At 41.6% G+C, this 11,768-nt stretch overlaps 2 protein-coding genes across 5 annotated transcripts; one reads left to right on the top strand and one right to left on the bottom strand.

The window, feature by feature from the left end:
• Positions 1 to 113: 113 nt before the first annotated feature.
• On the bottom strand, positions 114 to 3,490 carry c9h5orf34 (chromosome 9 C5orf34 homolog). The gene is made up of 11 exons (XM_034542597.1): positions 2,724 to 3,490; positions 2,493 to 2,582; positions 2,030 to 2,401; positions 1,696 to 1,958; positions 1,508 to 1,597; positions 1,207 to 1,327; positions 983 to 1,074; positions 840 to 909; positions 652 to 749; positions 526 to 572; positions 114 to 426 (listed from the first exon to the last, which is right to left on the bottom strand). Exons 1-11 carry the CDS (start codon positions 2,925 to 2,927, stop codon positions 245 to 247), a joined length of 1,629 nt encoding a protein of 542 aa, XP_034398488.1. The 5' UTR covers positions 2,928 to 3,490; the 3' UTR covers positions 114 to 244.
• A 1,144-nt stretch (positions 3,491 to 4,634) lies between these two features.
• Positions 4,635 to 10,372, top strand: rnf34a (ring finger protein 34a). Of its 4 annotated transcripts, none has more exons than XM_034541977.1 (8): positions 4,635 to 4,825; positions 5,080 to 5,120; positions 5,344 to 5,562; positions 6,525 to 6,917; positions 7,603 to 7,665; positions 7,906 to 8,107; positions 8,280 to 8,309; positions 9,230 to 10,372. In XM_034541977.1, exons 2-8 carry the CDS (start codon positions 5,118 to 5,120, stop codon positions 9,415 to 9,417), a joined length of 1,098 nt encoding a protein of 365 aa, XP_034397868.1. In that variant the 5' UTR covers positions 4,635 to 4,825; positions 5,080 to 5,117; the 3' UTR covers positions 9,418 to 10,372. The 4 variants fall into 4 exon arrangements, with proteins under 4 accessions (XP_034397868.1, XP_034397870.1, XP_034397869.1 ...); XM_034541979.1 differs by having other exon boundaries at positions 4,635 to 4,894; XM_034541978.1 differs by having other exon boundaries at positions 4,635 to 4,955.
• Positions 10,373 to 11,768: the final 1,396 nt, after the last annotated feature.

Below are 11,768 nucleotides of genomic sequence, written 5' to 3'. Positions count from 1 at the left end.
TGCCCTGAGATGTATATTACACCCAAGGAATATGGTTAAATGCCAGAGATTGTAGTTTTGGCAGTCAGTAGTTAAATACAGCCTTTGACAATTATGAGTAAATCCAAAATAAAAGCCATGTGCCAGTATCGAATCTTTATTTTGGTCTCCACACATATCAGCAAAACAGCGGCACATCTTTTCAGGTATCAAGCTGATACATTGGGGGTTTTATTCCTAAAACGTTTCTCTTAAGCAGGCTCTCTCAAGTCAGTGTGGCTGCAGATATGAGAGCATCAATGTCCTGTATGGCTTTGGATGTTTTCTGAAGAGCCTCATCGATGCACTTCTCATTCACTGGTTCATGAGTCACCTCCTCTGCAGAGCTTCCTTCCAGTTTTGCACAACCATTCTCACTTCTTAGCATGTGGTTGTTATTCACCAGAACTGGTCAGAGGTTGTTAAAGAGTGTGCACAATGTTCCTTAGCAGATATAACATAATATGGGTAATTTATCATTTGTCCACAGCCCCTGGCAAAGGATACAGTTGAATCGTTTAATCTTCTCCAGTTCTGCAGCTACACGATCTGACCTAAATGGAATTGAAATAATATGACATTACACATTTATTGATCAAATACCAAAATAATTATCAGAAAAATATAACTCACCGACTTTCTACCATCTGTGTGCCATTCACATGCTCCTCAACTGCTCCAGGGTTGAACTGATTTTCTTCGATCCTTGCTGGTTTAGAAATACGTCTTCCCTGGAAAGAAAATGGCAAACCATTTAGAAGCTTGAAGCCTATGTAAACACTGCAGATATTAACCGTATGGGCATGGACTACTTCTTTGACCTCTTGAAGGCAGCTGGGTGTGGCAGAGAGCTTCAGTGAATGCTCCGCCTCGTTGTAGCACGTGAGGATCCTGTAACAGTGACATGATGGTCACTGACTGCAAGTCATCAAAACCTTCTAGCTGCGAAGAAGCAGTGGCTCACCTGCTTGCACGTCTCACAATAGAGCTCACAGAGTACAGCTGTCCGGGTACGTCTGGTTGAAGGTTGTTCAGATGGTACGTTATCTCTTTTACCTGCGAGATAGACACAATCAATTAAAGCCTGTTTGGTTTTGTATTGTAGCTGTAAAAAACTGATAGCATGCCTCTTCTAATTCATTTTTCTTCAAATGTATGACAGCTATAGGATTAGAGACTGAAATGTACCTGCTGTAACAAGAGCTCAGGTTTGTAATGGGTAAAATAAGTGTTGAGGACACCGTTAGAGCGGATGATGGATCCGTCTCCCGGGGAAACCTCGATGACTGAGACCGCCCCACTCAGTATCCTACACAGGAGACATGCAGTTTGTGTATCATCATCATCATCATATCAGGTATCCCTTCATTGAATGCAAACAATCTTATATGGGCATGTTTTGTCACAATAGGCTGTTAAAAAGTGTTTTGCTCTCAGAATATCAAAGCTCTTTATGGTCCTTGTTAAAACTGAAAACCTGCATACCAACCTGTAGGTGACTCCTTGACACCACATCACTTTTACCAACTCTGTTGGAAGATCTCGGTCTGAATGTTCCAGTGGCTCTTTAAACTTCCACCTTAAATACACGAGTAAGGAACCTTAAATCAGGCAGTCAACATTGTGAGATATTGCTCTCCATGTCTGTTATTTACACAAGTCCATTAATCATTCAACCTGTGCCAGTGAGGGGATGGACAGGTGAGAGGCAGCGCCTGAGGAAGGTGAGACTTTCTATCTTCAATGGATATGTCTAACATTTGTTTTCTCTCGTCTGTCTTTGTGAGATCGCTGGTTCCTTCTTCTCCGACATCTTCAGGTTTAGAGAGACAAGCCGTCCAGAGATGGCGGGCCAAGGAGAGAGGGTAACACCAGATGGGGGCCACAGCGCAGCACGAGTGATGCTGGACCACTGTTGTGGATTGGAACATCTTCTCTGGCTGGGGGAGGAAGGTCAAATATTTAATCAAAGTTATTTTACAAGTAGAGAAATATTACTCTGAAGCATTACCTTTGGCTGAGCAGTGCTGCTGATCCGAGGAGAGCAAGACCTCGATCTAGTCGGCTCATTCCTTCTGCTACCCTGATGAACCTCTTGGTTCTCACCATTTGTGGTGTGACAGATCAGATTGCGTCCTTGCTGCTGCTGAATGCCTGAGCTGCTGTCAAAGTCTTTGCTGAAACCCTGCATGATGTGGTGCTGATTTTTAGTCCGACTGAGGCTGCATGTAAATTTGACGGAGAATTCTTTACCTGAGGGCGAGAGCATTAACGTAGCTCGTCCCCCCTCCGAACGGATGATACTCTCTCCTCCATGTCCAGGCTCAGCATCACAAGAAGACCACTCAGGCCAGAGCACGTCAGTGTCAATGCTGAAATAAGGCTGCAGTAGGAAAAAGCAACACAAATAAATAGACTCCAGATATCATTAAGATAATTTGAGGTATAGGAGGACTAGGAAATAGCTCTTATACCTTCTTGTGGTCAACTGGGATGAGCTCCTCCGGCAGGTATGGTCGACTAGCGTATTTATTCCTGAATGCCAATGCAGCGACAATCAACTCCTGTAAAATGACACAACCATATTGAATACAGTGGACCCGATGCATAATACATAAGACCGTGTATATTTCAACAGCCTGGAGCCTCCATTTGAGCGTTTTTAACCTGGTACTAATAACCAATTCTCTGATTCATGTTTGCACCTTATACGTGCTGATCGTGAACCTCGTCCTTTGTCTGGTTCTCTCGCTGGTCTGCAGAGGGTGTGCGGAGGGATCGGAGGGTTTTACCAGCATGAATTCACAGCCACACGGCGACAGTTGTAACTGGGCTCCGTTTCCGTAACGGACATCAACAGACTCATCCTCATACATGATCATCAAGCTGACACCGGCTCTGGTTTCCATTGTTTGAACTGAAAAGGGAGACTTGTTTCCTGGGTTTCACTTGTAGACCATCGACGTGTACAGTGAGACGCGCCGAAACCATGGTTGAAAAGTCAAAACATGGTGACTCGCCGACCTACGTCATCAGGTGGAGACGTTTGTAATTGGCGCGGACCGGAATTTAGACCCGATAAGCAACCGGAGACTTTTGCCATCAATTTTCCTAAAAAAACTGCCAATACTCTAAATCTACACCGTTGATTTCCAGGCTAAAAAAAAAAGGATCTGAAATGTATATGACGACGAACAAGCATTAAACAAATAAAAAATAAAAACTTCCGTTGTTCGGACTACGGGAACAAAAGTTCTCTTACCGGACGGGTCTCGTTAGAAACGTTAACGTCGGCGTTTAACTACTGATGAACTGACCACCTTTACCTTCTCACCCCCAGACGCACGGACAGCGCCGACTAGTGGTCATAAGCGTTATCAGATCATCAATTTAACAGAACTAAATACTAATGCTAAATATGTGTATACAATATGATAGACAGCAATGCAATAACATACTAAACGTATTGCACATGTACAATTGTTTAACCCTGTATTTACGTAATGAAGTTTTCATCACACAATACCCACAAAAGAAGCGTCCTTGCTTCAAAATAGCTGAATGTATACCCATACCAACTTAAATACCAATATAAACAGGTGACAACAGGAGTAACAGTAAGGATTATAACAAGTAATAGTAGAACAGCATACATTTATTTAGTATCTTTATAATGTACTTTATTATTGATACTTTTATTATCAGGATCAGTTTTGTTATTGCAGTTTTGCAACTAATACATGGCCGGTGGATCCTTCAATGTTGTTGTACTCAGTCTGTCTTTTGCAGCAATGCAGCCACAAAGTCCTAAAGCTCCAACCTATAATAGAATATTGTGCTTATAGTGCTGCAGGACTAAAGTTTCTGCCTTGTAATTTGATAATGTGACCCATTAGTTAATTAAATCCAAAATGGGAGCAAGCTGTTTGTCCATAACTTACTTTCCCTTTAGGATAATTTGGAGTGGTCTCTGAAAAAGATGGAGCCTTTAAATATTTTTCCATATATGCCATTTGACATTATTGTAATAGGGCTGATGTGGAAACAATTCCTTCATCAAATTGTGTCTGACATATTAAGGATAATCACAATCCACCATATCATATGACAATGGAGCATAATTGGCCTGCTTGACAGTTTTGTATTTCTCTGCTCCCTGAATGAGATAATGCTGCCACGTTACAATGGATTTGGTAGTTAGGAGTGCAGCTTGTGGGGAAGAAGAGGAAAACAGGTGGAGGGTTCCCACCTACACAAGATGAAAATACAATCCTGTGGTTTGAAGGCTCGTTTATTCATGGAGGGATTCCTTCTAAGAAGCCACTGGAAACTGCATCTCAACCAAAAGAGTGTGAACAGAGACATTTAAAAAAAGAAGGCAGTTTCCTGTAAAGGTATAGGACACAGAGCCGGTGCACCAGGCTCCCGGGCCGAGCACCTCTGGTGCATACACTGGTGTTGTGTCGAAGTTTGTACCCTCGTCAAATAGTGTGTATCAGGGTTGGTTCAGTTCTATGAGGGTTTGGGCATAGAGCCGTATAAAGAGACGGCTCTAAGTTTTGGGAAAACATAAGTCTGTCTCAAGTGGACTCCACTCAGTTCTACATACGAGCTGAGGAGGGCAGCAGAACAATGTCCACGCTGCTGCTGCTGCACCAGAAAGAAGAAGCAGCAGCAGCTAGCAGCGCTCGGGTCGCGACCGTCACAAACGAGACGCGTTCAGGCGATTAGAAGTGACGCTCCACCTTGCAATGTTTACACCGCCAGCCTCCACTTTCTCATTAGACGCGCGGCAGCTGCAATGAAGGTGTCGTTTTCTTTCCGTAACCTCCGTTAGCTCGAGCAGCTTCATGTCGCGTTACGGGGCCCGTGCTCGGTAGCTAAACACTGTCACGTAACCTCGACTTCATTGTAACTTTAAGCTTGAAATTAATCGGGTACATTTATTTGAACGCGTGTTTATGTTTCCGCCGTCCCGCAACATTGACGTCCGCTGGCTATCAAACATATTGAAACTGTGCAGCTAACGGTAGCTTAATGGTCTCGTTTGCTCTGTTGCAGTGTTTTGACAGTTCTAGCCGTCTGCTCTTCCTGTCTGCATGGTTTGTGCTTCATTGTTTTCAAGTCGTTTAGTTAGTTAACCTACCTCGTCTATAATTAGCACCCATACTCTATTCAAAGAATATGACTTGTCTGTGGGGTAGCCATGTGCATGAATGATGCTATCAGCACACCTTTTATGTGGAAGATACTGTAGTTCGTACAGTCTACAACATGAATGCGAGACTGGGAAATACTGACATTCCGTTGTTTCCTGACTGTCAGGCAGGGGCCTCGTCCATGTGGGCTTCATGCTGTGGTCTGCTGAATGAAGTCATGGGTACTGGGGCCGTCAGAGGCCAGCAGCCAGGGTTTGGGGCCGGTGCTGGACCCTTCAGATTTGCTCCCAGTGCGGGGTACTCTACATACCCGCCCACCAGCTCAGGGACCCCCAGTCTTGTATGCAAGGGCTGTGGTCATACCTTCTCCGTATTTAAGAGGAAGGTAGGTATCCGGATGTTCTGTGTGATCCTGCATTTGTTAATGGGTCTACTGACTTATTGAGAAAGGAACATGTGCATAGAAGCAGAGGGGGATATTAGATTAATATTTTAAGTAACCGCTACTAATTACTTGCTATACTTCGCTGTAGCATTTAGATAGAGTGCATGTGTTACACTCATTTTCTAGCTTACATTTGTAATGGGTGTTCATATTTTTATGTTGTCCATCAAATTTACTTAAAAGTGAAATTATTTAAGCTTGCATAAACCCTAATTATTAGTAACACATCTTATTATGTCTTAGTCATAACTACAAAAGAAGACTTGTACAGAGCAGATCACAACCAACTGGCTACTGTTTCGTCTGGGTAGAAACAATATGTAGCAGTGTGAGGGAGAAGAAAAAGCCTACACCTAATTCAATTTACACCCAGAGGCTTCTAATTTCTAATAAAAAGGCTGCGCCTTTCTAGTTGATTCCAGAGGCAGATGGACACCATACTTGCTCTTTTTAATATATTCACTGAGGAGTGCTCATGTTCATGTATGGCTCAGGGTCTCATTTAGTCTGAACCCTGTGCTTCACTTGCTCACTGTGCCAGTCTAATCCCACGTCTTGCATTTATTACTGTTTGATGTTTGTCACTTAAAATATATGAGCTGCCTCCTTTCTCTACCTGGAGAGCTAGAGCAGATGTGAGTGATTGCATAAGGAAGGAAAGGTCTCCTTGCATTGATATGTTTTCCAGTCATTAGTTAAATAATAGTTATCTTCCTGTTTTCCTCATTTGAATGTCATACCATGATTTAATGTTGCAATTTGAAAGGAAGGGTTAATTTTTAAAAACGTTGGCCACATTTGTATGTCAAATGCAGAGGGTTTCTTTTCAGGCAGTTTTGACAGTAATGGTCCAATCTGAAATTGCCTCATTTCCATTACCTTTTTTTTTCTTCTCTCTGCAGTATATTTGCTGCGACTGCAAGAAGAGCTTCTGCTCTCTGTGCTCTGTGCTTCAGGAGAATCGGCGCATTTGTGCCACATGCCATTTGCTGAAAGCAACAGCCTTTCAGCGGCCGCGGCTCATGCGCCTACGAGTCAGGGACCTGCGTCAGTACTTGCTGCTTCGTAACATCCCAACCGATACCTGCAGGGAAAAAGAAGACCTGGTGAACTTGGTGCTCTGTCACCAAGGCATAGAGGAAGAGGAGGAACCTGACATGAGCAGCCTCCACTCGCGCTCCCTGTATACGCCGACTCCTTCTACCACACAGTCGGCCTCAGAGCTGTCTGCATTCGTCACCTCCCAGGAGGAGCAGCAGCTCAGCAGGAGTGATAGCTCCGATACAAGCTTCAGGGTTGAACTGATTTTACTGGAGCTGACTTTAAACATGATTTTTAATAGCACCAGACATCAGCCATATCCTTGTAATCACCTGTTGAGACCCAGAAGTATGTTGACGACTAGTTTCTCAGTTTTGAAGCTAGTCATCACATGGCCCTTCTAGTTTGTTCTTAGGCAGGTAGAATAATTACCTGGAAGTTTGGATTTTCAATAATGGTGGCCTGGAGGAACAAAAGTTAGATTTATGAATTATGTATACATAGCTTATACATCATGTCATCACTACAGGCTGATATATTTGTCAAGTTGTCACAACTGAGACCATGGGAACCACTTGACAAAAATAAAATCCAAGTGTGGGTTTTTGCTCATCCTTTCATTCATTTCATGACGACAATTTGTAAGCCAGCTAAATAGAACGTGCTCAGGATTTAAGAAAGCAGGGAAACAAAAAAGTGAAAGGGAGAATAAGAAGCATCACAGCTGGCACTAAGGGAGCTCAGCTTCGATCAGCTGGGATCCACTATAAATACTTGTACTTGGCCTGCTTAGGGAGCAGTAAGCTTTTCTATGAATGGAAGGTATGATACATTGTTGTTAGGGAGCTGAAGATTGTCTAATCCTGATCCTCTGTTAACTGGCTGGTTCTGTGCATGTTGTGCACACTAATGTTTGTCATTGTTGCTGTTGTGTTGCAGGATGTAGGTGATGCCACTTCTGTGTCTCTCCTCAACTTGGACGCGAGTGAACACACCACTGAGGTGATCTGTGACTGATCAGATTTACTGCTGTCATTATGAAATCATAAATGCTTTTTTGTACAAAAGAGTCAGCAATGAAAAAGAGAATTTCGATCACGAGAAGTATCAAGTTAACACAACAACCTTTTTGTCACTGCATGTCATGTGCTATCCCTCACTGAGGCTAATCTACCATGTTTGTCAGGAATCTCAAGGTCCAGTTTTGTTTTGTCTCTAATGTCTGGATTTGTGCTCTTTCAGGTCAGTCCTCAGACACGACGTCGGGCCAGAGCGTCTCTCTCAGACCTTTCCAGTTTGGGGGACATCGAGGGCCTTTCTGTCAGGCAGCTGAAGGAGATCCTCGCCAGGAACTTCGTAAACTATTCAGGGTGCTGCGAGAAGTGGGAGCTGGTGGAGCGTGTCAACAGACTGTACAGAGAGACGGAGGAGAACAGGAAATCATGTGCGTATTAAATGAATAAATACTGTGTGCTTTAGTTTCAGTTGCTATACTTACATTTTTTGTAATTAATTAGATTTACTATGGAATGTATCTACTAAACAGAGTATAGGATGTAATCTAATAATTCTTGTTTGTCAGTTGCTGAAGTCATTTTTATTTATTTTTCTTGCAGTGGAAAATGTGAGCACTACTGTAACCACAGGTAAGCTGTCACTCAATTGTGTGTGCACTGTCCTAGATGTCAGTATTGGAAACCACGTCCTGTTTTTAACCATAGAAACCTTAATATATCTGCCTTCTCTGACAATATGATATAATGTAGGACATAATAATAATAATAATAATAATAATAATAATAATAATAATACAATGCAATAAGTTGCACCAATTACAAGCAGAGTCATTCAAATGAGTTTTCTCATTCAGAATCATGATGCTATGTCTCTTGCCTGCTTTACTCCTCCCACACTAAAGTGGAGGCCCTCCCCCCTCCTATCTGCAACAAGGCTATTGGAGGTAAGGCTTATAGATTCCTTGCCACTGTTGCCGTGGTCACATGCCCCATCTGTGACTCTCCTCTCCATCGTATGAACAGTGAACCCATTCTCATTCGTTATACAACTATCCTCTTTGTGAAATCCTGATATGTCCTCCCTGTGGAATGGCATTTACCGTGAGGGTCTCCTGATGTTTTAATGGAAATTAAATCATTTAATAATTTCCCGCAACAGACATTTGAATATTTCAGTATTGTCATGCTCCAGGAACATTGATCCACCATGAGATTAATCTCCTCATGTGCTTCATTGTGTGAAGTGCATCATACTGAGAATTGCAGTATGTTAGCTGTGTGTATATATTCACTCTCGTACCAGCACGCTTCAAGTGATGATGACCGTGTGGTCGTCACAGAAACACCTTGGCACATAGCCATAACAGGCAGTGACATTTTTGAGGAGACTGAGCATGACCGTACCTCAAGATAGGGCTTACTGGATAAGATGAGGTGTTTTATTAAGCAGCAAAGTATGTTGCCGTCCTGTTGTCCTTCCTCAGTGCATGTTTTTTTTAGCGCTGTGTTGTTTCCCTACATGTCCAGTCACCTGTGTCTCTCTTTATCAGACGGTAAAAAGGGTCCGCTGACGGTCCAAGAGGACAACCTCTGCAGGATCTGCATGGACTCGATGATCGACTGCGTCCTCCTGGAGTGTGGTCACATGGTCACCTGCACCAAGTGCGGCAAAAGGATGAACGAGTGCCCGATCTGCAGGCAGTACGTTGTGAGGGCCGTGCACGTCTTCAAGTCCTAATGCATCACTGCAATGAAGCTCCGACTGAAACAGCACCTTACATCAACCATGCAGCTCATAACCTTTGGATCCCCAAAAGGGCTTATTTTGTGGACGCTCTATGTTTGTATTCCCAACAACTCTCACATTATTTGCACATTGAAATATTCTGACAAATGTGTTTTTCTGAAGAAATTGTCTTCGGTTTCATCAGTGGACAGAGCGGAGGAGCCTATAGGTCAACTCTCAAGTAAACATATCTCTGATCTGTTCATCTGTTTTTACTTTTCTTGCATATTTTTCAAAGCAAAGAATGTGTGGCACTCAGCCTGTACAGTCTTTTTAAACACAACTCGTCACCCTCAGATCTGCCTATAAACTGTAGCTTCAGAGCATCTCTCTTTACAACCGTCACTGCGAGTGACTACATGACATATCTTAGTAAACCTCAACAACAAGGTGCCAAATAATGGATCATCATGCTCTTTTGCTTCTACCCCCCCGCCCCCCAGCAGAAAGCTCCTTGTTCACACTGTGTTCATGCACCACTGCTGAGGGAGAACATAATGTACTTATTCTTGAATGCTCTGAATAGTCAGTGGAAAAAGTGAATAAGTAATCACTGAGCTTGTTTTCTTTTTCAAGTTAAACTTGCCCACAAATGAGCAGGTGCTTTGCCTTTGCTACTCAAGGATATTGCTGATTTATGAAGTCAATGAGTTATTAATTATATTCACTTATTTGTTATACAAGCGCATATTGTCATGCATTGCACATTACAATGGTCATTCAAAGTTTTGTCATAGCAATAGCTAACCTCCACTCTCACTTCAGTTGAGACAAAAGACAAACGGTGCTAACTCATCCAACCATCTTCTGTGTTTTCCAGCTGAACTGTGGATGTGAAACTCTGAATGTTTATTTTATTTATTTTAGTTGTATATTGTTGGGATTGAAATGAAGTGACTTCATGCTTTGTAGTTGATTTTCTCTTATGTAGGAGTATTGAACTAACTATTCAAAGATATAGCTACGAGTTTACTGACACCTGTGGTATAGAGAAGGTATGTAGAAATGATTGCTAATGTACATTTGCATAGAATGATCCATTAGAGATGTGTGTCTGTATATATATATATGTATATATATATATATGTATATATATATATATATATGTATATATATATATATGTATATATATATATATGTATATATATATATATATATGTATATATATATATGTATATATATATATGTATATATATATATATATTTTTTTTTTTCCATTTGATTTAAATGGTTTAATATCAGATTATTGAAATGTCCCTGGTATTGGGTTAGTTTATTATCAGTTACATTTTCCTGTCAAATGAAATGTATCTGCACCGGTTTGCTTGAGCTATAGTTCCCCTTTGAACCAGAGCATGACCAGAACCTGTAATGTTATCCCGTCTTCTTTACCCATCAACCCCTGAATCCTGTCCGTTTAGAAGTATCCAGCTCTGTATTGTACCCACACAACATTGCTGCTATTAAGAGTAAAGATTCCCTCTTCAATCATGAGCAGTAGCAGAGCCGTTTGCACTTTTCTTGATAAAGGGTGTAATTGTCTTTGTATTTGGGAATGTTGAACTTTTTATTTTGGTAATTAAATATTTTAATTAAAGTCTGTTTTTGTATACTCATGCATCACAAGCAGTTTACCTGTATTACCTTGGAATAAGTAGTAATTAGTGCTTAAATGATCCGTTGAGTAATTGATCAAACCAAACAACCATTTTGAACCTACGGTTCACTGGTTTTAGCTCGTCTAATGGGAGGACTTGTTTTATATCATTGAAATTCTTTTGGTCTAGTTGAATATTTCACAGGCAATGCTTTGAGCTTTAAATGCTAACGGCTTACAGTGTCGAGGCAAACATGCTGATGTTCAGCAGGTGTAGTGTTATCATTTAACAATTTAAGTTTCAGCATTTGCTCAGAAGCAATAAATACAGCTGAGGCTGATGAGTGACTTTAGTATTGCAGGAATTCCATCAGGTGTTAAAGGATAAATTAATATATCCTAAGAGATATAATTATGTGTACCAATTTCAGGTCAATCCATCCAGGAGTTGGAGAGACATTTCAATGAAAACAAGATGGTGACATCAGTCTCTGGGGAGCAGATATTTGACAAAACATATTTTGTCAGATATATCATTTGGGAATCGACATTTCTATTTCTTGTGCCGTGCGGTTAGCATCGCAACTAATCCCTCTCAAATCCCCACTGGAGGCTGTGACCTCAGAGGTTTCACATGAACCAATGTCTGACACCTGCTTCAAATACAAATCAAAATGGCATTTATGAAAACTGACAAGACTCAGTG

The sequence above is a fragment of the Cyclopterus lumpus genome, chromosome 9, assembly GCF_009769545.1.
Source record: "Cyclopterus lumpus isolate fCycLum1 chromosome 9, fCycLum1.pri, whole genome shotgun sequence".
Lineage (NCBI taxonomy): Eukaryota > Metazoa > Chordata > Actinopteri > Perciformes > Cyclopteridae > Cyclopterus > Cyclopterus lumpus.
This window is presented reverse-complemented; position numbering and strand designations above follow the sequence as displayed.